This window comes from Neocloeon triangulifer, unplaced genomic scaffold, assembly GCF_031216515.1.
Source record: "Neocloeon triangulifer isolate White Clay Creek 2 clone unplaced genomic scaffold, ASM3121651v1 ptg000013l, whole genome shotgun sequence".
Lineage (NCBI taxonomy): Eukaryota > Metazoa > Arthropoda > Insecta > Ephemeroptera > Baetidae > Neocloeon > Neocloeon triangulifer.
The window spans coordinates 3,261,452-3,285,800 of NW_026775555.1; the positions used below are offsets into that span (position 1 = coordinate 3,261,452).

The 24,349-nt window shown below is 42.8% G+C and overlaps 3 protein-coding genes across 10 annotated transcripts; 2 read left to right on the forward strand and 1 right to left on the reverse strand.

The window, feature by feature from the left end:
* LOC132198533 (E3 ubiquitin-protein ligase UBR5) lies at positions 1 to 12,794 on the forward strand. Of its 8 annotated transcripts, XM_059622579.1 has the most exons (27): positions 1 to 199; positions 435 to 635; positions 692 to 923; positions 1,779 to 2,196; positions 2,519 to 2,724; positions 2,794 to 3,074; positions 3,136 to 3,296; positions 3,538 to 3,711; positions 3,763 to 3,957; positions 4,023 to 4,282; positions 4,344 to 4,455; positions 4,510 to 4,892; positions 4,965 to 5,451; positions 5,658 to 6,659; positions 6,741 to 7,295; positions 7,354 to 7,596; positions 7,651 to 7,786; positions 7,839 to 7,996; positions 8,664 to 8,923; positions 8,987 to 9,221; positions 9,326 to 9,594; positions 9,647 to 10,768; positions 10,861 to 11,293; positions 11,379 to 11,784; positions 11,838 to 11,985; positions 12,045 to 12,275; positions 12,327 to 12,794. In XM_059622579.1, exons 1-27 carry the CDS (start codon positions 138 to 140, stop codon positions 12,537 to 12,539), a joined length of 8,583 nt encoding a protein of 2,860 aa, XP_059478562.1. In that variant the 5' UTR covers positions 1 to 137; the 3' UTR covers positions 12,540 to 12,794. The 8 variants fall into 8 exon arrangements, with proteins under 8 accessions (XP_059478562.1, XP_059478557.1, XP_059478561.1 ...); XM_059622574.1 differs by having other exon boundaries at positions 3,538 to 3,957; XM_059622578.1 differs by having other exon boundaries at positions 3,538 to 3,957; positions 7,839 to 7,945.
* Positions 12,795 to 12,991: 197 nt separating this feature from the next.
* On the reverse strand, positions 12,992 to 21,883 carry LOC132198792 (kinetochore-associated protein 1). The gene is made up of 37 exons (XM_059623022.1): positions 21,507 to 21,883; positions 21,088 to 21,226; positions 20,784 to 21,019; positions 20,608 to 20,721; positions 20,314 to 20,544; positions 20,062 to 20,258; positions 19,854 to 20,013; positions 19,382 to 19,796; positions 19,106 to 19,323; positions 18,700 to 18,946; positions 18,503 to 18,643; positions 18,357 to 18,446; positions 18,097 to 18,303; positions 17,889 to 18,025; positions 17,727 to 17,829; positions 17,503 to 17,667; positions 17,384 to 17,450; positions 17,183 to 17,330; positions 16,988 to 17,127; positions 16,712 to 16,932; positions 16,528 to 16,662; positions 16,320 to 16,474; positions 16,106 to 16,263; positions 15,850 to 16,056; positions 15,679 to 15,794; positions 15,503 to 15,624; positions 15,326 to 15,450; positions 15,169 to 15,269; positions 14,858 to 15,109; positions 14,633 to 14,801; positions 14,367 to 14,574; positions 14,132 to 14,314; positions 13,838 to 14,075; positions 13,670 to 13,781; positions 13,406 to 13,596; positions 13,264 to 13,350; positions 12,992 to 13,204 (listed from the first exon to the last, which is right to left on the reverse strand). The coding sequence occupies exons 2-37, from the start codon at positions 21,214 to 21,216 to the stop codon at positions 13,160 to 13,162; spliced, it is 5,970 nt and encodes a 1,989-aa protein (XP_059479005.1). The 5' UTR covers positions 21,217 to 21,226; positions 21,507 to 21,883; the 3' UTR covers positions 12,992 to 13,159.
* On the forward strand, positions 21,665 to 24,219 carry LOC132198793 (dnaJ homolog subfamily C member 3). The gene is made up of 10 exons (XM_059623023.1): positions 21,665 to 21,854; positions 21,944 to 22,054; positions 22,136 to 22,260; positions 22,327 to 22,401; positions 22,460 to 22,603; positions 22,660 to 22,841; positions 22,934 to 23,277; positions 23,339 to 23,507; positions 23,566 to 23,681; positions 23,740 to 24,219. The coding sequence occupies exons 1-10, from the start codon at positions 21,788 to 21,790 to the stop codon at positions 23,862 to 23,864; spliced, it is 1,458 nt and encodes a 485-aa protein (XP_059479006.1). The 5' UTR covers positions 21,665 to 21,787; the 3' UTR covers positions 23,865 to 24,219.
* The last annotated feature ends 130 nt before the right edge of the window (positions 24,220 to 24,349 follow it).

The window sequence follows — 24,349 nt, forward strand, 5'->3', positions numbered from 1 at the left end:
AACATGGCTGTAGATTGAGTGAGCGGAATTTGTTCGCCCGACAGCATTTCCTTTGCCAGATAAAATGAACGCTTTCTAAGACGGAGATAAGATTCAGAGATCATTCACGAGAAACCGGAGCGACGAAATCCAGCGAGATGTCGTCGATCCACCTGGTGGTGCACCCGCTGCCGGGCACCGAGGACCAACTCAACGAAAGGTTCGTTCGCCCCCTTGCCCAGCAATCCACCAGCGAATGTTCCCGAAAATCGCGTCTCCGGCCGGAAACGAGTCGCCTTTCCGTCCGGGAACGTCCTTTCGGCGGCCGAAGCGCGGTCGACGGCCGTCCGAAGGGCGCTTCCGGTCGCGCCGGGGGTCTCCTCGTGATTCGACCGACACTCTCGCGTCAACTCGCCATCTTTTCGCCATGGAGTCACGCTGTCGGTTTTTTGCAGGCTGAAGGACGTGTCCGAGAAGATGAACCGCTTCGGACAAGCGACGCCCGGCGCCTTGGGCAGCGTCAAAGTGGGCGTCCGCAGCTGCGTCGTCGGACCCTCGCACGTCGCCCTTCTGCTCGAGGACGGCCGGGTCTGCAGGATCGCCTTTTCCATCATCACTGACCGGCTCGACCTGAGCCGCAACGATCCCGGAAAAACGTAAATTTTTTAAAGATTTTATACAAGTAAATTGTTATTTTAATTCTTTGCTTTAGCAATAAATCAAGCTCAAGCAGCAGTGCCAGCAGGCAATTGACGCGGACGAGGTCGCGCATCATGCGGACGACGGCGCTGAGAGGCACAGGGAGGGGCACCGGTGGGGTCATCATGGCCAGCACCGGCAGCCGTTCTGTTGTGCCCTCGACCTACGTGCCCGAGGAGCTCGTTTCGCAGGCCCAGGTTGTTCTTCAGGGCAAAAGCAGAAATCTCATCATTCGAGAATTGCAGGTAAAAAAAAATTAAATAAAATTGAGGCATTTTGTCCGAAATTTCGGCTAAGTTGTCCGGTGTTTTCTGCGGTTTACATCAGAAATTCACGGTCATAGTTCAGATTCATAGGCAGCAGCCGCTCGCTCACCTTATTCAACCTCAAAAATCAAACCCATGAGATATAAAAAAATGAAAAAAATTCTATTGAAAATTTGAAGCAGCCAATTATTTCAGAGGATTGGCTAATAACTCTATTTATTTGATCTTAAAATCAAATACTTTTTCCTTACATAATCTTTTAGATAAGAAATAGATGGGCCATGTGAGCACCATCTTACTATTTGTTACAAATGCTGATGCAATCGAGGGGTGTTCTTAATCAACACATCAGCAAAAACACTTCAAATCAAAGAAAACTTGAAAAACGGAAGTAAATAATTGATACATTTTTATTTGAAAGATCAATCATATAAATTTAATTATTATGGAAATGAAGCGATTGTTGGAAAAAAAATTTTTTTGTTTCAAAAACAAAACGGCTGCGACCCTAGTTCATGAAAAAGTAAAATACAAAAAATCAGCAAAATTAAAAAGAAAACGCAATGTTTTTACATAAAAATCAAAAGCTTGAATACAATTTTTTCAATAAAGTTAAGTTCAATCTCTCCATTTCCATGATCATCTCCTCAATTGTCAATTTCTTGAAGCAAATTTAATTATTAATTCAAATTTATCTTCGTGTAAATTGCTTGAAATTTATGTGGAAACATCAGCACATTTTGGTTGAAATAGATAGAAATAATAAAATGTAAAAGACTTTTTAAACTGTTTAACCATTAAAATTATAACAATGTTCCTTTATTGTCTGTGCAGAGAACAAATCTCGACGTGAATCTGGCGGTGAACAATTTGCTGTCGCGCGATGATGACGAAGGTGAAGACGGCGAAGATGGGCAGGACTCGTACGTGCCCGAAGATCTGATCTCTTTGCTGGACGGTGGCATCCACGGAGACCACTCGAGCGTCATCATTGACGCTGACTCGATGTTCTCCGAGGACATGTTCAACTACTCAACGATGCGTGCGCGCAGTGGCGCGCCCGTTGGTCTCGGCGGTGGCCAGTCTGGCCGGCGACCCTTAGGTGAGCGTTCTGGCGGTACCGAGCGTGGTGACGCGTCCGACCGTGATCGCGACAGTTTCTCCCGCTGGAGGGACAGACAGTATTTTGGGCCCGGCCGTCGGTGGCTTGAGTCTGCCCTTCGAGACTCGGGCTGGGCCGACAAGGACACGAGTGAGTCCGGTCATGGTCTCTCTGCACGTTTGTTTGGCTTGCTTGCTATGCCAGGGACCCTCGGTTTTCCATTCAGAATTTACTATCTAATGTTATAAAATTTCATTTCACCCTTAAAATTGTAGCTTAATCAATCCTGTTTCGTTTTAATTTTACATATTTATTAATTTGCTTAACACTGCCTTTAAACCCTTGCGTAAAAATGTGCACGGTTTGTTCTCATTGCTTTTTTGCTTCTAATATGAAAATAATTTCACATTCGAAGTAATTTTCATTATTATATTATGTTTTTCTTCAACTCATCAAGTAAATTAATTTTCAGCTGAAGTGAAAAAGAAAGAGTGTGTGACCCAAAGTCCACTCTGGGTGTCTGATGAGGTTGACTACTGGCCCACTCGCGGTGGCGAAATGCCTCACCGCTTCTCCATGATTGCTGCCTTGCACAGCGAGCTTGTCGCCGTCAACCAATTCACTGGGCAGCTGCACCAGTGGCGTTGGGCTGACGCAGAGCCTTATAGATGTGTTGAGGTAATTTCAAGCTTGCAATTCACGAGAATCCATTTTTTATTTTTATTAATTTTTTAATTTTTTATTTAGAACGGAAAAGATGTTTTTCACCCCAAAGCAACCAGCTTGGCTCTGAATAGCGAGGTCATCACTCAAATGTCTGCATGCTCAACAAGGTGTACTGTGGTCACCGAATCTGGTAGAATCGCCAGCTGGATGGACGAGGCGCTCGGACACAGCGTGGCCTTGAGGCTTGAGCACGCCGCCACCAATTTCCCTGGAGAGCTGCCAGCCGACTACAAGGTCAACTCGATCTATGTGTGCTCGCTGTGCACAGTTGCCAGACTTGACACTGGCGCCTTTTACTGGTGGTAAGAAAGAACCGATCGATCTTTTCAGTTTACCGAAAGTGAAAATTCTGTTATGTTTTAGGGGAGTGTTGCCTTTCCACCAGAGGAAGAAGTTGTGGGACAGGCACAGAGCCAAAAGCAAGAAGAGCAAGTCATCTAGTTCCTCATCCCATTCCACAGACATCATTCTCGGCAGCCAGGTCTGCATGAAGAGCTGCCCCATGTACCAAGCTGGAGCCATAGGTAATTATCATTTTAATTATAATCAACTTCTATTTGCAAGAAAATGGTTTAAATAAATAAGGAGAATTTTTTTCTAATTTATTCGACCAAATCAGTTTTGATTCTCAGTTTCTCAATTAAAAAGGTCCAAAAGTTGCAAAACTTTATATCGATAATAAATATAAATGTAGGGAACCTTTTTTTTTTTTTTATTAATTTTTACCTTTATTTTTCAAACATTTCTTATAATATATAATTGTAGGCTTCACTGTGATTGGCGGTGTGCCCAAAGTTGGCCAGCTTTTGCATTCTGCGTGGAACTTCAACGAGGTGTGTCGCTTCAAGCTGCTGCCCCAGAGTCCGCCTCCACAGCCACCACCCTCCAGCTCGTTGTCCTCGGCTCTGGCCGGGGTAATTCCCTCTGGCAGCGGCAGTGGTAAGACGAGTGAGTCCATGGCTTCTCAATTACTAGCCATGGTTAACGCAGCCTCGGCTAATAATGGCCCTGCCCCTGCTGGCTCCCCATCGCCAACCTCGAGCACTGCCTCGGTAGCCAACTCGCTGCTGCTCCTTGGCACCAAGAACAGTAAGGAGACTGCGGACCGACTTGACATGCCCCCTCCACCATCGCCTGCGTCGTCAACTTGTTCAGACACTGGCAGCATTGCCAGCAACTCTCACAGTACGTTTTTTGATATCATTTGCAAATAGTTGAAAACTAATATTTATTTTCTTTACAAAACACAGAGAGACACAAGAAAATGGCACCCAAAGGTGAGGATAGTGAAAAGAAGGACGAAGAGGAGTGGCCTCTCAAGGATGTGATATTTGTTGAGGATGTGAAGACCGTACCAGTTGGAAAAGTTTTGAAAGTTGATGGTGATTTTGCTGCTGTCAAGTTCCCCACAACTAGGGACAAAGAGATCATGAAAGAGTCTGGCACCGGCTCTGAAGACGCAGGCCTGCTTCTGCAAGATTGCCGATTGCTAAGAATCGAAGAGTTGCAGGTATAAATCATCATTGTCATTATTTGCAACACAATTTTAACTTTGATGGGATACATTCTAGGTCATGAAACCAGGTGCAACCTCTAGGTCGCCGGACTGTTTCCAGAAAACTCCTCGAAAGATAAACATTCCTGACAGTAGTCAGATCTTAGCCGTAGCTATTGACAACCAATGTATGTTAATGCTTAATGCTGAATTAAATAATTTAATTTCATTCTTGTACACAGGCATCCACGGAATTGTTCGTATTGGCAACAAGTTCAGTTACTCGATGTTCAACCTGAGCTCTGGCAGAGTTGAGCAGGAACATCTGTTCCCATCAGACTTGACTGCCTTTTTAGGTCAAGACCCATCAAACATCAGTCTGACTTGCACTGGTGAAGGCGACAGCGTCCTTGTGCTTCGGGACGGCAACCGCACGATCTATCCCTTGGCAAGAGACTCTCTTGATGCCATAAGGGATCCACATTGGCTTGACTTGCCTCCCATCAAATGTTTGGCTGCTGGTCTGCATCCTCTAGCAGGAAGCGGCCCTGCAAGTGCTAGTGGAACTTCAGGCGGATCCTCTAAGACGCAAGTTGCAGTCATGGTGCTAGTTATGGAAAATCAGGTTAGTGTATTTAATACTAAACTTTTGATTTTTTAAATCCATAACAAACAAATTTTTGTCTATTTCCTGCAGATCTTGATGTCTCGTGTGCTGCGCTGCGACATTGAAGGTGTCACTTTGGCACTCGACTCTTTGGACCTGGAGTCCAAGTCGTCCTCGAGCACAAGCCAGGCATCAGCTGCCTTGATAGTTCATGAGCGCTGCGATGGCAACCGCAACATTTTGCAAGCCTGCGTGGCCATGTGTGCACCCACATCAAACAAGGATGACACAACCAGTGAGGGTGGTGCCTCTCTAGAGCCAATAAATGTCATAACCAATGCACTGACCTCAAGCAAGTCGGTCAGCCTCCGTGACATGATGCGCAGAGCCACCCGTTCTGCCACTCTGGGCGAGTACCTTCAAGATCCATCTGGGTCTTCCGGCGCCAACGAAGATCCCATTCCGACGCTCAGTTGGCCGCCAGAAAACTTCGAGACCAACAGCGGTGATGAGGACAGTCTGATTGGCTCGCTGAACTCACAAGCTAACAAGTCTGGACTGGCTGGAACTTCGTCAGGTAGGAATCACAGTCAATTTGGCAATTAAAAATTTGGATATTTAAGACACATACTTAATTTATGATAAGCTTAGTTAACTTTTCTTAAATAATTTATTGATTATAACACATTTTGTAAGTAGTAACTGAGAAAAATTGAAATAATTACAGTTTATTAATTAATGGACATCGACATAAAAAAATTACTTATTATTTTATTTTCCTAGGTTCATCAGGATCAAACTACATTGTGGATCCAACAGAGCGCCGCAACAATGCTCACGCCATCCTGAAATTGCTCTGTGAACATGCAGCCTTGACCCCTCACCTCAAATCATTGCTGACATCTAAGGACGCTCAAGGCCACACCCCATTCATGCTGGCTGTGTCTCAGCGGGCCTATCAAGCGGCCTTGACAATTTTGGATGCCGTTCAACGAGTGTCGAGAGATGAACAGGAGATGCTCAGCATGGTCTACCCGTCTGGTTCGGCGCCTGACGACAATCCTCTTCATGTGCTGTGCTGCAACGATACTTGCAGCTTCACATGGACGGGCGCTGAGCACATAAACCAGGACATCTTCGAGTGCCGCACGTGTGGCCTGACTGGCTCTCTGTGCTGCTGTACGGAGTGTGCAAGGGTGTGCCACAAGGGCCACGACTGCAAGTTGAAGCGAACCTCGCCCACAGCCTATTGCGACTGCTGGGAAAAGTGCAAGTGCAAAACCCTGATTGCCGGACACGCCCCTTCAAGAAACGAACTTCTCAATCGTCTTGTGTCCGAGTGCAGCGGTCTGGTCAGTATGCCGAATGGCCGCGGTGAATCCATCCTTCTCTTTTTGGCACAGACCGTTGGCAGGCAGCTGGTTGAGCAGCGCCAGTACAACCGCAACGCTCGCTCTCGAACCACTTCGTCAAGAAAAACGCCTTCTTCGGATGTTGAGCCGGACATGCCCGACCACGATTTGGAGCCTCCAAGGTTCAGTCGTCGGGCATTGGAACGGTTGCTTGGAGATTGGTCAGCTGTACGCAGTATGATCATGTCGGGTGTAGCGAGTGGATCTGGAAGCAACTCTGACCCTAATGAAGACCAGACATACCTGGCCAGCCAGACAGGCACCACACTACTTGACAAGTTCACACACTGCCTCATTGTGAAATGCTGCAATGAGATGCTTGACTTTTTGCTCTCGACGCTTATAAGAGAACTCAACGGCGAACAGATGTCAGGTTAGTTGTATTTTCAATTTATAGCCTACATTTTATTTTTATCTAAATCTTCCCGATTTATAACTTTTTCTCATTTTACAGCCAAGAACAACCAAGCCACAGAAGTGGCTCGTCGCTTCGTGCGCTCAGTCGCACGCATCTTCGTGGTCTTCAGCATCGAGATGGTGCCCTCAGGCGGCAAGAAGCGCGTCAACACAACAATGTCACAGCCGCTGGCTAAGTGCAAGCGCGTTTTCAAGTGTCTGCTTCGCGTGTCTGTCGAGGAATTGTGTGAGACTGCTGACGCCCTGATTGCTCCAGTCCGCCTTGGTGTCGCTAAACCAACGGCCCCTTTCCATCTGGCCACTAACCACAACGACGTCATTCAGGGCGGTGAAGAGCTATTCTCAGTTGAACCCATGATGCCACATTCATCGCTCGGACTGTCAACTTCAAGTCGCAGTCTAGCCATTGCCGGATCAGCTCCGGCAGCTGATGTTGTTGCATTGATGTCTGAAGAATTGTCTGGCGAGATTTCCGCAGACGGGGTTGCTGGTGCAGCTGAAGATGCTGGGGGCATGCAGTCTGGACAAAGGGAACTTTCACCAGTCATAGTCACCAGGAGACTAGTCGCCAGAAATCAAGACATGTTTGAAGGTAATTGGAATTCAATTATAATTTTCAAGTAAATTAATAATAATTTTTTACTTAACAGACAACGAAGGAAGTGAGCAAGGAGATTCATCTGAACGAGCTGTTGCTGGTGATGCTGAAGCTAGCGGTGCCGACGAGGTGGGAGGTGGTGAAGGTGAAAGTGACGCAGAGCTTGATCTCTTGGCTGAGACCGAGTCGGACTCTGACGACAACCAAAGTCAGCACGAGCACCAGAGTTCGGGAGCGCAGGCCTCTCGTGGTGGTGGAGGCGGCCAAGGCGGCGGAAATTCTGTCGGAGGAGCTGGTTCGTATAAAAATGAAAACGCCAGTCGGTGTAATGCACAGATCAATAACGCAGGATCTCTGATTATGTTCAATGAAGAGGACTCGGGTGACTCTAGCCAGCAGGACGATGATGACTCGGACGCTGACACGGAACCGCTGGATGCTGATGAACTGCAGCTTGGTGACGAACAGCTCGAGAGAAGAGGAGGGTATGATATATATTAAAACTTCTGGAAGATTTTGTTTATAATTTTTTCAAAGCAGGACGAGCGGCACCCACGGCCAGCGGAGCAATTTGGCACCGCAATCAATGCAGTGGGCCATCAGGTCGCGCGAATCGGCGCCCAGGTCTGCCGGAACTCGCGTAGGTAATGCCACAACCCTCCATAGTAGCTCTACCCGTTCCGGCGCCCGAGTAGGTAATATGATGCGTTCCAAAGCCCTCGCCTCCCGCAAACCACCCACACTCATCTGGTGGCGTCTATCACGTTGACTCAAATTTAGATGTTCTAGTGTCTGAACGAATCGGATGTGGGATGAGTGAATGAAGCAGTATTTTGTTACATTGAGCTAACCAACCTCTTGCATGCCTTAGTGGTTGAAAATAATGCAAAATTTTATTAAACGATACTAAATTAATTCAAAAAAACTTGCATGCCTGGAGATTAATAATCAATTTAGTGATTTAAATTCCTCAAAACTCAAAAGTTGCCAGGTTTGTCCATGCTTCTGAAAATTGAGCGATGCAAATTAAATTTAAAATATGGCATCATTTATCTATATTTGGGTTTTTTATTTCATCAGTATTATTTGTTTTATTTCTGATATAAGACTTGTTAAAGATAAAAAAGTAATTCTTATTTTGAGAGAGGAGAAGTGAATATAAAAAATGCAGTAGTGAATAATTATGACTGAATTGCAGTTTGTTTTTGTCCCTTGAATCATATTTGTAGTCAGTAATCACTTGTGAGATACTTCCTGTATATAGCTTCTTCGACGTTTCCTCTCGACTCTAAACCCCATTCCCCAGATTTCCACGTCTTGAAACTATAAATTGTGCTCACGTCCTTTTCTCTAAACCCTTAGGTGGAAGTTTAGTGTTTATCGATCCTGGTTCTCTGCGTCGCTCTGCCACTGCTGGAGCGGCTGTTGCTGCAGCAGCTGCTGCCAGCGTCAGCCAGGAGCCTCTCACAATGAGCACAACTGCTAGTTGCCTGGCCAGAGCTTTCGGAATTGTCGTTCGCCAGGTTTCTGACCTGGTAGCAATGATCCCTGACTACCGCAATCATGCACCTCAGTTGCCCAGGATTCTTGACGTCTCTCCTCAGGACTTCACTGCTGTTCAGGTACACAAACAGTTCGACAATAATTGATTTTTCAAAATTTTCATTTTGAATATTTATTTTTAGAATTACTTGGAGTTCCAATTGAAACCAACGTGGGACTGGCTTCTGACAGTTATGGATGCTACAGAGGCACAGCTGCGATTTGGCGCCTCACTCACAAGCACAAGTGACCCAGCACACCCTTCACATCCCCTTCATGCTCCAATCGGAGGCGCTGCCACCACCAGCAGACCAACTGTGTCGCTCAGTGGCACTAGGCCGAGGGTTGTTTTCTCTGATGGTCGCAGGGACAGAGAAGGTAAGCAATAGGGTTCAATTTTAAATCAAGTGAATTTTGCTACTATTTGTATTTTTTTACGAAGTAGGATTTTTAATATTCAAATTTTTTGTCTCATTATTTAGCATCGGACCCGAATGCAGCTAGACGAGAGTTCCTCACTTACTGTCTTTCCCTCATGCGGGCGCACAACAACGAGCACAGAGATAGTCTTCCTGTCCTTGATGTATCTGCTCTCAAGCATGTTGCCTACGTCTTTGACACGCTCATTTACTTCATGCGCGCCAGCACTGGAGATATTACGCATCAAATTAGTAGTGGACAGGGTGTCTCCTCAGCGAATGCTGCAGAGTCCAGGGATAGCAGCTTCATTGCTGACGCCTGGGACAATCAGGTAATTACAAATCATTTACAACAGTAAAAATTTAATGAGTGCATTTAAACAGGATGAAAATGAAAATGAGGAAAATGATGATGAGCTCTCTCAGCCACCAGTTGCCATGGAAACGGAGAGCATCGAAGATGAATTGCCGCCAACACCACTTCAATCTTCACAGCAGCCCTCATTCCTTCAAGGCTCAAAGGGCCGCAAGCACCCCTTCTTCCAACGCTCAGAGTCCACTCTGTGTTTGGGTTGTCCCCCTCCTGACCCATTTGAGAGTCCCATTGCCGAAGCAATGCCACTAGCGGAGCAGCCACAGCTCCTGCAGCCTAACGCCCGCCGAGAGGATCTCTTCGGCATCCCTCGTCAGTCCATCATAGTCCCTTCAACAAGCAGTGGCAACCAAGGCACTTTTAACCCTCTAGAGAAATTGCCCACTCGTCTTGGGCTGTCTGGTAGGCTGTCCACAGATCCCAGCAACAAAGATGCAGAACCCAAGGAAGAGGCCATGGAAACGGACGGTGGTCTGGTTGAGAGGGCTCCCATCATTGTGTCGCCTCGCAAGTCGACTGACGAACTGAACCGCTCTCCTGTCAAAAGTGTGATTGTTCGCGTCGGACCCACTCCTGACGTGCTTGTAGTGCCCACAGAGCCTCTCAGGACGACCGAGGCCGAGTCAGCAGGAGCCCATGTGACCGTTGAGACTTCACCACCTGCAGAAGTGCCGCAGAGGCCTCTGCTAAGTCTCAGCCAGTCAGTTTCACACGACCTGCTGCTTGGCAGGTGGCGCCTGGCGCTGGATCTCTTTGGCCGCGTCTTCATGGAGGACGTCGGTCTGGAGCCGGGCTCGGTCGTTTCCGAGCTTGGCGGATTTCCTGTCAAGGAGGCGAAGTTCCGACGCGAGATGGAAAAGGTGCGCAACGCCCAGCAGCGCGATTTGGTGCTCAACAAGATGGAGCGCAACCGCGGCCAGCTGGTGCTCATGACTTTCAAAGAGTTCAACACTCAGTTCAACAACTACAACCGACGCAGCAGTGGCACTCAACCACCCCTGGCAGTCAACAGGGTCAAGGTCACGTTCAGGGATGAGCCTGGCGAGGGTTCTGGTGTTGCCAGAAGTTACTACACCGCCCTGGCAGAGGCTCTGCTGAGCAACGACAAACTGCCAAACCTTGAATCTGCTCAGGTAATTAACTTTTTTTGTACCAAAGTATATTTAAATTTTTTTAATGAAAATAAAAAGCTTTGAATGTTTATTTATTAAAATTTTTATTTAAGGTTGGCTCCAAGTACCCGCAGTACAACGTAATGAATCGACTTCGGCCTCGCGAGTCTGGTCGCAGAAATGCCCTTCCCCGTTCGACGGCAAGCCCGCGGTGCCGAGAAATGCGCCGCACTCTGTCTGGAGACGCGCGACCTTTCTACCCATCTGGCAGCAGCAGTAGTGACGCCCAACAGCAACTTTTGGCACCTCCCGGTGGCAGCAACGACCACCTAACACCTCACCAGCAGCAATTGGGAGAACGTCTCTACTACAAAGTGCACGCTGTGCGTCCCCATCTGGCAAGCAAGATCACAGGGATGCTGCTCGAATTGAGTCCCTCACACCTGCTGGTACTTCTTGCTTCGGAGGAAGCGCTCAGGGCCAAGGTGGAAGAAGCTGTTGACCTTGTTGCCAACTCGTCCGATATGGCCTCAGAGGCTCTCCTTGGTATTTATCTTTTCTTTTTAACTTAAATAATTGCAAATTCAAGAATTAAATCATTCTTACCAATTTTTCCTAATTACTTTTTCAGACTTGGACGTGTTCAGTCTGTCTGAGCGTAGCAAGCGTGGATCTCAAAGTGGTCGCGGCGTCGATTCGGAGGAGGCCGGAGATGAATCACCTGAGGACAACGCGCCGCTTTTCTACTCACCTGGCAAGCGCGGTTTTTACTCGCCCAGGCAAGGCAAGGCGGCCCCTGAGCGACTGAATGCCTTCCGCAATGTGGGCCGTCTGGTGGGTCTGTGCTTGCTGCAGAATGAGCTGTGTCCGATCTTCTTCAACCGGCACGTGATCAAGTACATCCTCGGCCGGCAGATTCGCTTCCACGACCTTGCCTTCTTTGACCCTGTGATTTACGAGAGCCTCCGGCAGCTCGTTGTTGACGCCGAGTCTAAGGACAACGGCACCTTCTTCAACTCACTTGACCTAACTTTCAGGTTTGACTTATTTTTCATAATTATTTTGAACTGGTTAACACAAATTATTTCAGTATCGACCTGTGCCCCGAGGAAGGTGGCGGTTCTGCTGACCTCATTCCCACTGGCAGGGACATTGAGGTGAATTCTACCAACGTGTATGACTACGTTAGGCGCTATGCAGAGTTCAGAATGCTAAGAGCACAAGAAAAAGCCTTGGAGGTAATGGAACAAGTGTAAATATGTTTTTGCTAAACTAATTATTTTCTTCTGTCAATTAGGAACTGCGGACTGGCGTATTTGATGTTCTGCCAGCTGGCTCCCTTGACAACCTGACTGCTGAAGATTTCCGGTTGCTGCTGAATGGGGTTGGCGACATCAATGTGTCAACACTCATCTCATACACGAGCTTCAACGATGAGTCCGGCGAGGACAGTGATCGACTGGTGCGTTTTAAACGCTGGCTGTGGGCGATCGTGGAGCGCATGACGCACACCGAACGCCAAGACTTGGTTGGTTATTTTTTTTAAACTTATTTCTCTTATTAATAGCCATATATGCAGGTTTACTTCTGGACTGGTTCACCAGCGCTGCCTGCGTCCGAGGAGGGCTTCCAGCCAATGCCCAGCGTGACTATCAGGCCGGCCGACGACACACACTTGCCCACAGCCAACACCTGCATCTCCAGGCTTTACATTCCCCTCTACAGCAGCAGGGCCGTGCTACGCCACAAACTGTTGCTGGCCATCAAAACGAAAAACTTTGGCTTTGTCTGAAAGACATAATCGATTCAAGCCCCCTCCTGTTTGCCGTAAATTAATTACTTACCAACTCCAAGCACGTAGCACGAGAACACTTGACATTTTTCTATTGTTTAAGTTCATGTTTTCTCACTTTTTTCTAAATTATTTTCATTAGACAATATACTGATGTAAAGCAAACGCAGTGTAGAAACCTGCTTCATTATCTGTTAGCAAGTAATGTTTGATTAAATAAATAACAAAATATGATGATTGAAAGAATCAGTTATGTACATTTTCATGACCTTCAAAAAATATCCCTTTAAAAATAGGTGCGGGATTTTTTTTAACCTTAAGTATTAGTTTAATGGTGTCATAAATTTACTTTTTTTTAAATTCTTGAAAATAAATCATCAATTATAGGGAAAATTTTAAACTAGCCCAATATGCCGATTTTCAGGAGCAGAGTTAAGAAAGATTCGTAATTTAAATAAAAATTAAATTGTTTTTTTAATGTTATGCACAAGGTTCCACATTACAAATAATATTTCCAGCAATGAAAAATTAAAGAGATATCTATATGAGTATGGTGCTTTTTAAGACCAGAGTGGCCACAAAGAAAATAGTAGAAAAATGCAGTCATTAATTTAAACATTTCAAGCATTTCCATTCTCAGTTAACTGCTTGATGGCTTGCAGTGCCTACAAGAAAAGATAGGAAATATTTTAAAAATTTTAAAAACAAAATTATAATTATTTACCTTATAAACTGGAAAGCCTTGAGATTCAGAGTTCAGCTGCAGAAGACGCTGCTTCAGATCATCATACCCAATTTTTGCAAGAATTTCCTAAAGAAACATTTATTTTTCAAGAGGATTGATTGTTTTTTTTTTTAGTACTTACCATAGACATTTGTTTGACCATGTGAGGGCGAGCATGGGCAAGCAAAACGGCAGCTAATTCAGGTTTCCCTTTAGAGAGACTGAGTATAAAAATGCCCTCGATGTCTATATCCGATCCAACAGGGCAGCGCTGCAGAAGCAGAAGACTGCATTTGCATGAATCATACTGAATAGCTGTCATAGGAGAGTCCGCTGAAATTAATACAAAAAATTAAAATTACATACTTCAAGATAATTCACCAATTTTGAATAAAATTTAAGCAACCTTTTGAAAATGGAGCTGAGATTGTGTTGTTCCATGCTCGGTTGAAAGGATGTAGCGAAAATAAGTTCGGAAAACTGGTTAGCTTGGGCAGGAGCTCCAACAATTCATTTTCCTAACATCGAAAAATTTAATCCACTGAATAAAATAATTTAGAAATTTTAATTTTACCATCTTCAAGTGAATCATCTTGGTGAGAATGTTCTGCCAGAGGGTTCTACCCAGAATTTTGTAATAAACAGCAACACGTGCCATCAGCATCAGTGCCCTTGGGTTGGACGAGTGGCTCCTCCAAATTCCCTCAACAAACGATTTCTTCTCTGTCTCCTTGAACTGCTGCATTGATAAATCGACCCGGCCTTGCAACACTTCCAATTCACTCAGAAAGTATAAGTTGGTCAGATGCTCACTAATAATATTTTAGTTTATGTAAAAAAATCGGAAAGTATAATTCATTTTCCATACTTAATGTCAGCCTCGGGAATTCCAGTAGCGTCGACCACAGCCTGTGATGGTGCCAGCCAATTCAAAAGGCGCCAGGCCCTGAGGTGCACACAGTTGCTGCACGATATGTTCTCGTTGTTGATAATGCTGATGATGTAGTCCATGTGCGCCTGTTTTTCACCCGCCTCAAGCATGTACCGTGCCCTAACAAAACTTGCAAAATATTCAAATTATACTTTTTATTGTAGAAACCTACTTTAGCAGATTAATGTTGGTCTCCAAGGTGCTTGACGCAGAGTCTTGCCCGTACTGTTGCCAAGCTCTGGTTACATCGACAAAGGACTCGTCCAGTGCGTCCGAGCCCATGGACTCTGAGAAAAGGAGGCTGCCCAAAATATTAAATCGGAGTTTCTCAACGTCAAGTGAAGCAATGTGAGCAATTTTTCCAACAGCAGAATGAATGTCTAGAGTATTTTTTTTTAAATTAGTGAATTGTATTATTACTTCCAACAAATAATTTACCAGGGTAGTTTCCGACTCCTCCACACACTCTTTCTATGATGGACGGATCTCTATAAAGAGCATCGATGAGCTCATCGGGCTTTGTGGCCAGTTGCAGGTACTCTTGTCGAGCAAGATTATCCTCATGGAGTGCGTGAACCACACAATACAGCAATAGCATGTCCGAAATCTAAATTAACACGACATTAAATTGTAATTTTATTATACGTATTTCAATCGCCCTACCTTATGCTCTACTTTACTCATGGTTTCAGGTTCTTTCTCTTCCTCCACTGCTAGGAGCCGTTGATGGCACAAGTCCAGCAAAGTGATCCTGTCTTGACCCAATGGAATCCGCTTAGCAGTGTACTCAAGGATGGCTGCCGCTGAGGAGAGCTCCTTAATGTAAGAAACACATTCGCTGACTTCCTCCACAAGCTTTTCCCTCGAATGCGAATTCCACTCGGTCATTTCACTTAGGTGTACCTCAGTGCCAATCTAATGAACATTGGGAAATCATAAATCTGATGTTTTAATATTTCTGAATCTGTTCATACTGAATTCTTGATGGCTGCAATGCAGATTTCATCAGGATCCAAACCAAGCATAGTCGGAGCCTTGATCCAGATAGTATAATTCTTGAGATTCACCTCAGTTCCTTGATTTTGATTTACAATTGATATATGTACATTTAAATATTAAGATCATAGTTACTTATGATGTCGTGAACATCCTTCAGGAATGACGGAAACGGAAGACGGACTTTAGCAAGCTCAGGAAGCACACGACCGTCAGGGTGGATTCGCATCCACCTGTCAATCTCAGCAGCTTGGGGCGCACTTTGAAGGAGGTATAATTATAAAATATTTCATGAGCCATTACAAATCTTACGTGCTCCTTGTGTATGGCTCAAGGAAAGTCAGTACGTCTGACTGGACACTCTTAAATGCCGGGTTCATAAATTTCCTCAAATTCAACAAGCACTCAAACATCTCATAGTGGTAAACGTTTAGCTGAAAATAATAAAATTTAAATTAAAATAATGATTTTTGGTAAACAAAACTAACCTTGTCCCAAATCGAATCCAGTCGATTGTCAAGAGATTGAAAATAATTTATATTCAAGTTCCTGACCAGCTGAGCAAGTCTTTTTTCAAAATTCTCATCTCTCAAACTGACAAGTTCTGTAGATACAATTAAATATAGTTTTATTTAAATAGCTAAAAAAAAATCTATTACTTTCAAGGCCTGGCTCTGAGCTTATGTATTCCAGTGTTGGCTGCCATTTAAGAATCAGGGTTTCAACCAAAATGATGATTTCATAATTTACGTCTAGCTGAAAGTCTGTGCAAAACTGAAACATTGTTTCAAGAGGTTCTTCAGGACTCGAAATCATCATCTGCTGCAGGATCAACCCATAATCAGTGGTGTGCTGGCTCATGATATCTAAAAAAATAGTAAAGTTGAGATCAAAAAGGTAAAAATAAATGCATACCTTGAGTGGAAAGACCCAATTTCTTCACCCTTTTGCCCCAACTTGAAATCTTGAGTAGACGAGCCAGCCTCGAAACTTGATCAGTCTTTTTCAAAACCACAGAGAAGTCAATGCCTAGCTGGGCCATGCGGAACAAATGGTTGCAGTCCTTACGAACTCTGCATAAAGAATGAAGATAAAAATAACGCTCAAATGTACAAATAAATATTTTTACCTTGAAATTGCACTTTCCAGCCAGTTAAGGGCATCATGAATATCAAAAGAGAACAGCAAACCCAAAGCCAGCTGCAGATCAGCTTTGCGCTCCAACAGAACTTTGTTCAATAAAGATTGAACACTCTTCTTCTTGGCGTTTGACAACTCTTTCGCCTACACAAATTTTTATTAAACAATTATAATCAATCAATATTTCTCCTCTCTACCACACTGGGATCCTTTGAGCTGGTGGTGATGTACTTGCAAATGATGCAAAATGCTAGCAAATCACAGCGGTCAATTTGAAGCAAGTCTATGTTTGAGAAAAACCTTTCCACTGTATCTGGATTGCTAGCAGAGAGCTGCAAAACTAATTAAGAATATGCTGAGGTGAAAAGAAATAAAACTTGCCTTTTTATCCATATTGTGGATGATGTTCAGTGTTTTCGAACTTGACGCTACATTAACTGGTGTATCAGTGAAGATCGGTGAGAACGTCCACGAGGTGAAAGGATCTTTTGTTGCCAAGATGTCATTCTCTCCAAAAATGTCCATGCTTAGATCAGTGTGCGCCAACAAATTTGACATATCAGAAGAATTGCATGATAGCTCCAACAAATCAGTAATTCGGCCTGTTCAGCAAATTTATTTACAAAAATTAAGATTTAAGTCAAAGTTACTAATTACCAGCTGGGCACGTAGCGATAGCAGAACAGGCTATTATGTGTAACAGTTTATTCAGGTTTACGTCATTGCTCGCACCTTGTTTAGCAAGTTCCAAAATCAAATCAACTTCTTCGTCACAAACTGGTTGATTGAAACTATGACTAAAATTGTATTTTAATTACACAAAATCTAACTTATATTATGTTTAAATATTACTCAAAGATTGATCCTAGGAAATCTGCATTTTCAGGAAGCCACTTCTCCATTGCAAATATCAAATTTACTTTCCGCTCTGAGACGCTACTCAATTTCCCTAGTCCAGCAGTTTTTTTCCAAGATGCTGAGGTATCTTGCTCTTCTTTGACTGAAAAACAAAATCAATAATAGCCCAAGATATTTCTGTGATTTGTGACGCACTTATTTGTTTCAGTAAATCTTCTTGATTTGATCTTGAATCGGGCAAAACGGAAACACCAAACTTTTCCTAAAAGAAGTATTTTATTTTCTAGCTAGTTTTAATTCGCAATAAAATATACCTGAGCTTTCAGTCTATTCTGAACAGCCTCAACCCTCTTGTTTAGTTCTGCAGTGCGCCACTCAACCTCAGATTTTGACAGTTTGTTGATCCTCCATATATTGACGAGCTCCGTCGAAACCACCAAAAGAAAAGCGACAACCTCAACTGCTTCTTCAAACATTTCCTAAAAGTGTAAGCATTTCTGTATCAAAAATGCCATAAAATTATCTAGTTAACACTTACAAAGCAGACAAGACATTCCGCTTTCACTAGTAGCCTGTCACACAATTTTTCTCGGCTGTCGATTTTTAGGCCTTGTAAATACTCAACAGCACGTCCCATTTGACTAAAAAAGTTGATATGAGCTAAGTAAGAAATTCAAAATTTTACGCAAAGTTTTCTTACAATCCATTTAACAGGTGCACTATATACATAGTGTGAACCTCAAGGATGGTCCTCGGGTCATCAGAGGCAATAAACATTGCATCCTCTAGCATACTTGGCAACTTGTGGTGAAAAATTGCCAATAATGCGTAGTTGATCTGTGACACCAAAAATTTAAGAGAAAATAAGAAAAAAAAAATAAGAGAATTTTTCTGAAAGAAAATCTTACATCAAGATGAGCATCGCCGTTGTTCAATAGGGGAAGCAGCTCGTATTTTATTAGAGTCTCCTTGATTTTAGCAAGTTTCCTTTGCTTCCTGATCACATGGGCACATTCTTCGGAAAACTGCTCTGCCCTGTCAGCGAATGCCAAGACGTTCTTGCTCCAAGGGACGGGCATATCATGAAGAATTCTGCTTACGCAACTGATGATTTTCTACGCAATTACCAATGAATTGTAAAAACACGGCAGTTAATTTCAAAAGATACCTCTGGGCTGTTCAGAAAATCAATTAGCAGAATGACCTTTTCCTCCCAAATCTGCGAGTTTAAGGATTTTCTGCAAGAATGGACGTGGAACTGCAAAGATAGGTTCATTTTTTTATGCACAGTGTATGGATATTAAAATAATCTACCTCAATAAATGTAGAAATTACTTCCTCACAGTCAATGTTGCTGCTTCCCGGAATCAACACATTGAAGTTGTTGAATATGACATGTAGCTTAAAAGTGCTGACTTTTCTTAATAGGTTGTGGATTCCTTCAATGCTTCCCAGCTTAATTAAATATCGATGTTAAATAAAATCTTCTTAAAAAGTGTAAAAAATCATACCTGCTCATACTCATCCAAATTGAGTCGGACGCCAATATTTCCTTTTATCAGCAGCAAATCAGAGAGAGCTTTGTGCATAGAATTGAGTTTTTGAATTGGTGAATCGGGAATAGAGCTCAAGTTCTGCCACTCTTTCAACCAGCCTGATAGTTCGTCCAAGCTATTGGGCTCAACTACTTTGACAGCTTTTGTGCAGAATTCCAAAGCTTCGGCAGGCCAATTTGCAGACTCCAAGTTAGCTACGGCACTGAAAAAAATTATTAAATTATAAGAAAAATATTCAAAACATATGTTTAACAAAGACTATTTATGGCAGTGAAGAATGCATCATCCAATTATATTTTTTCTTTAGAGTTTATCTGGTTTATCCATACAAAACAATCAAGAAATTATATAATTTAAGTACCTGACACGTTGATGCAGAATTTCGGCTATGTCTGCTAAAGTTTCAGGAATGTATCTAAGCACGCTGGGAACGTACGACTCTAGCCAACATGTGAGTAAATTAATTTCTATATTCATTGGTATTATTTTCAGCATAGTTGGAATGTTTTCTGCTTTTGTAAGCTGCAAAATCTCAATTTCGTGCTGGCGCCACAAAATTCCAGCAAATGAGCTGTTGCCCTGAAATTTTAAAATACAAATGTGATTACAATTAATTAAATTTATAGAGCATATTTACAGCAGCTAAAAACCCAGCCAAGTTAATCAGAAGATTTCCAGTATAGAACTCGAGCCAGCCGCTTGCGTCGTCCGACAAAAGGCAGAAGGTCTGCAGGCGCCGGTGGGCGCGGAAAAGTTTTTCCTGCAGATCAAAGCAGTCTTCGGTGCTCGCAACTCTCATTTGGGCATAATGCAGCAGCTCCATGGTCTCAGCCAAAGTGAACATTGTGGCTTTCAAACAGCTTTCAGCAGCAAACTGAGAGTCGTCGACCTTTTCAAGAGCAGTCTTCAGCTTTGTGAAGGTATCCTCAGTTGCCACAGAATTTGCGTAATGTGCAACTTCAGCTTTGTGCACCAGTTGTACGTCCAGTTGGTACTTAGTGGCAAACGAAATTGCTTCCTCGTACTTCTGCTGCCTGAGTAACCTCATAAGCCTTTAAAATGACAAAAATTTCAAAAATCCTTATGCCTATGAGTAAGAATTTTCAAACCGAAATTCCGGCTGGCTCTTAGCAATTGTCCGCAGTAAGAGCTGATTTTTCACACTCTCTCTAGCATCAATTTCCAAGAACATCACATCATCAGAATTGCCAAAGTGGTTTACAAGTTTAGCATTTTCCCCGACCTTAAACGAATAGACTTCCGCAAAGCCTGCAACAAGAAATGTCAATTGTATGGTCCAATTTCAGCAGCTCCTACTCTCTGTTTCCATGAGGCATATTGATCTCGAATTTGCAAGACTTGTGTAGACCACAATTTTTTCAGAGTCGGTATCGGTGCAAGACATAAGTGTGATCTCATTCACAAATCCTGAAGCTTCCACAACGTTGAAACACAACAAAGTTCTCGGACAAAGAACTCCAACACAGCCATTTTGAAACAGCGCCAGTAAGGAACTGTATAAAATTATGCAAGATAAAATAAGAGTTTAAGAAAACAATAAATCCGTACTCAATCTTTGGACAGAAGCAGAGGCTCTTTGCAGAAAAATTTTCCTCGATGAAAGGAAAATCTGCCACAAGTTCAAAATCGCTTGTCGAATAGAGGTTGATTTGATTGCCACCAAGCGCAATGTTTGGGCTGCCCAGAGGGAGTGAAACAAGAGCAGCACAGGAAACTTGGTCCAGACCTTTAGGGTGAACAACTTGTGCGCCAACCTTGCCATTTTCAGCAATTGCAATTCTAAAAAAAAGAGATAAAAATCAAGTTTTAAATCTGTCCGCATTGCAGAGTTTAGAAACTTACACAACAATACTGCCATCACTTGAGGCAATGAAAATTGTATTGCCGCTTTCATTAGAGCTAGAGCAGCAGATTGCAGAAAAGGTGCCTGAATTCTTAACACCAACATCCACCTTACTGCAAGTTAAAAATTTGTTTTAATAAATTCAACTATTTCCAATATCTTATGATAATTGTACTCTGAAAAGACGGCCTCTTTGTTTTTCAGGTCATAAATAATAATGAATCCATTGACAAAAGCAGCTATCATGTACAATCCATCCTCGGTACAGCCAAGGCAGTCGACAAGCTCGTCTAGTACAAGGTTCTCGATGGACAATTCATCAGTGAAGGTCAGGATCGATATTTTTGAGTTGATGCTGACAAACGTTGCACTCGGACCAGACACACTGCATACTTTTGGCAAGAAGTCGCTCTGTTTATACAAGGAACGTAATGTATGTAATTATTATAATAAATGACATTATAGGGTGCAATTTCTACCTGTTCTATTCCAAAAGATGCAAGAGTGACGCATTCAAAAACACCGCAAGGAATCTCGGCAATTTGCCGGCTTCCAAACAGTTTCGTTTCATCGTCCGAATTGAAATCAGCGTTCACCTCGTCAGACATGATGGCACATCTGAAATTTAAAATCCAGTCTTAAAAATTTAGCACGATTTCATTTTCATGAAAAATGGAGAGACGAGATAACTTGACGATGCATTCATTGATAACCTTTTAACTTTTGGCTGAGACCTTTTAAAAGTGATTTCAATGACTGATGTTAATTTGGTTATGAATTTGGTCTCATTTGTTAATGGAATTCAAAGCTATGACAGTTTTTTTAATTATGTAAAAAACACTCTATAACATTAACAACCTATTCTTTTTGTATTGAGATCAAATCAAAAGAAAATTACCTCAAATTCAGACGATTTTTTAAGACTTTGATGGCAAAACACGATCCCTTGTGCTTCAGCTGACATCTGCGCGCCAAATAACTGAGACAACCAATCAGCGAAAAGCAGCTAATCGTCCATCCAATCAGAGAAGTCCGCGTACAGAATGAGCCGCACGCAATCAGCTGTCGCCGCGCACTCGACGTTGCATTGATAAAGTTTGCTGAACATTATGGCTTTGAGATGATTTTGCGAGAAGTTTTCGTCAGATCGGCACTTTTGGACATAGCGTGAAGATCAAAATGGACCACAGAAAGCAGTTAAAGATGTGGCTGGCCGCGTTGTTTGGTTTCTTTTTAGTCTTAGACGGTGAGAAACATTTTCCTCTTTCTCGCATGTCACTCGCTCCGAATTCTAGAACAAAACATTGATTTTCATCGAAATTTTTGCGCTTTCAGAATACCACTGTGATCAAAGTAACGACGTCGAAAAGCACTTAGAAATGGGCCGACTCATGTTGGCTAGGAACCAGCTCCAAGATGCTCTCACACATTATCATGCTGCCGTCGGTACGAATTAATATTTTCAAAATAACGACATGTTGACAGATCAAGGAATAACATTGTTTTAATCATTTTTTCTTTCTTCAGAGGGTGATCCAAACAATTATTTGACGTTTTTCAAACGTGCCACCGTGTATCTGGCCCTTGCGAAGGCCAAATCCGCCCTTGCAGATCTCGAAAGAGTTCTCCAACTAAAGCCCGACTTTACCGCTGTAAGAAAAAATAATCACATTGCATAACATTATTTAATTTAATTCCCTCAAAATTAAATTTTCAAGGCGAGACTGCAAATGGCACAAGTCATATTAAAGCAGGGTGACCTTGACACAGCCCAGCAGGTCTTTTATGATGTGGTACGTAGAAGCTTCCTATTGCAAATAATTTTGCTAAATTTATTTTGTACTGTCACAGCTGTCAATCGCACCTTCAAATGAAGAAGCAATGCATGGCATTGAGAAAATCGAGCCACTGAAACAAACTATCGAGAGTGCTAGACTTCTGCAGGTTCAAGGGGACCACCCCAGTGCCTATTCTCTTTTGACCTCAGCCATCGAGGTAAAAATTTTTGTGCTTGTACCTTGGTAAATTCAATGCGGAATCTATTATTTTAGTCAATCCCTTGGGACGCATCATTAAGGGAAATGCGGGCCGAGAGTCGACTGGCCCTTGGTGACGCAAGAGGTGCCATTGCAGATATAAGGAGTGTCACCAGAATGAGCAACGACAATACTGCTGGGTATTTGAGATTGTCCATGATGTACTACGATATTGGCGAGGCTGAAGAGTCACTCAGGTCTGAGTTCAAAAATATTTCTACCAAAAATATTTTGAAAATTTAACTAATTTTTGCATTGTTTTTTTTATAATCTTTTCTTGCCTCAACAGGGAGATTCGCGAGTGCCTACGTCTTGACTCAGAGCACAAAGAATGTTTTGCACACTACAAACTGGTCAAGAAAGTTGCAAAAGCAATGGGAGACATGACCAGTGCAGAGAATGGCGAGGATTTCGAGACATGTGCGTCCGAAGGAAGAAAAGTACTGAAGTTCGAGCCCAGAGTTGCTTTGGTCAGGTTCTTGGCCTACGAGACCCTGTGCCGATGCGAACGTCGTCTTGGACATGTGACGGAAAGTTTGGAAAGCTGCAGTGAGGCGCTCAAAATCCAAAGACTCCAGTCTGTGTTGTGCGACCGAGCCGAAACTTATCTTGACTCTGACATGTTTGATGATGGTAAGCCTTTTATTATTATTTACACAAATTTGCTTATTTGTGGTGCAATGCAACATTTCAGCCATTCACGACTATCACGCAGCTTTAGAGATAGAGGAAGGAATGCAGAGGGCCCGAGAGGGCATAGAAAGGGCCAAGAAATTGCAAAAGCAGTCGGAGAGAAGAGATTATTATAAAATATTAGGCGTATCAAGGCACGCCACAAAAAAAGACATCATCAAGGCATACAGGCAAGCTATAGAATAAAACGAAATGCCATTTTAACTTCAAATTTTTTTATCAATCTAGGAAAGCTGCTCAGCAGTGGCACCCAGACAATTTTCAGAATGACGAGAATGAGAAAAAGTTGGCCGAGAAAAAATTCATCGACATTGCTGCCGCCAAAGAAGTTCTCACTGATCCTGGTAATTAAAATTCTTAATTTTTGTAATAATGTATTCAAATGGCTTTTTTTAAATGCAGAGAAACGGCAAAAGTTTGATAATGGGGAGGATCCTTTAGACCCGGAAGGCCAACGCCAGCAGGGCTTCAACCCGTTCCAACATTTCCACAACAGTCCCTTCCAGTTCAAGTTCCACTTCAACTGAAAAGTTTTTTCTAGTTGCCCTTGATTTGGACGCCTAGAGTGATCCTCAAAGACAAACATGTTATTATTTGCCCAAGTTTTAAAATGAAATTAATATCCCCTCATTTGTGATTTTGTGGTGCGCTGAATGGACATCATAATTAAAAAAAAAATGAGAAGTACAGGTTAGGTTTATATGAAAGATTTGAGTTGTGGGGGGTATATTGTGTGTGTTATGAAATCTTGTGAAATTAATTGTGAACATACAGTTTGTACAAATTGTTATTCATAATTTATTAATAAAATCGTCAAGCACTTAATACAAAATGTGATTAAAATTTATTTTTCATATTTTGTTTCATATGGTTCCGTAATCAGATTAATTTTTATAATTAATTTATCCTTATAAAATCGCATACATTTATAAAATGACTTATCAAATGTTTATCTAATTGTTTTCAAAGGGTAAAAATTTTATATAAAAATATCCTCTCGCAAATCACAAAA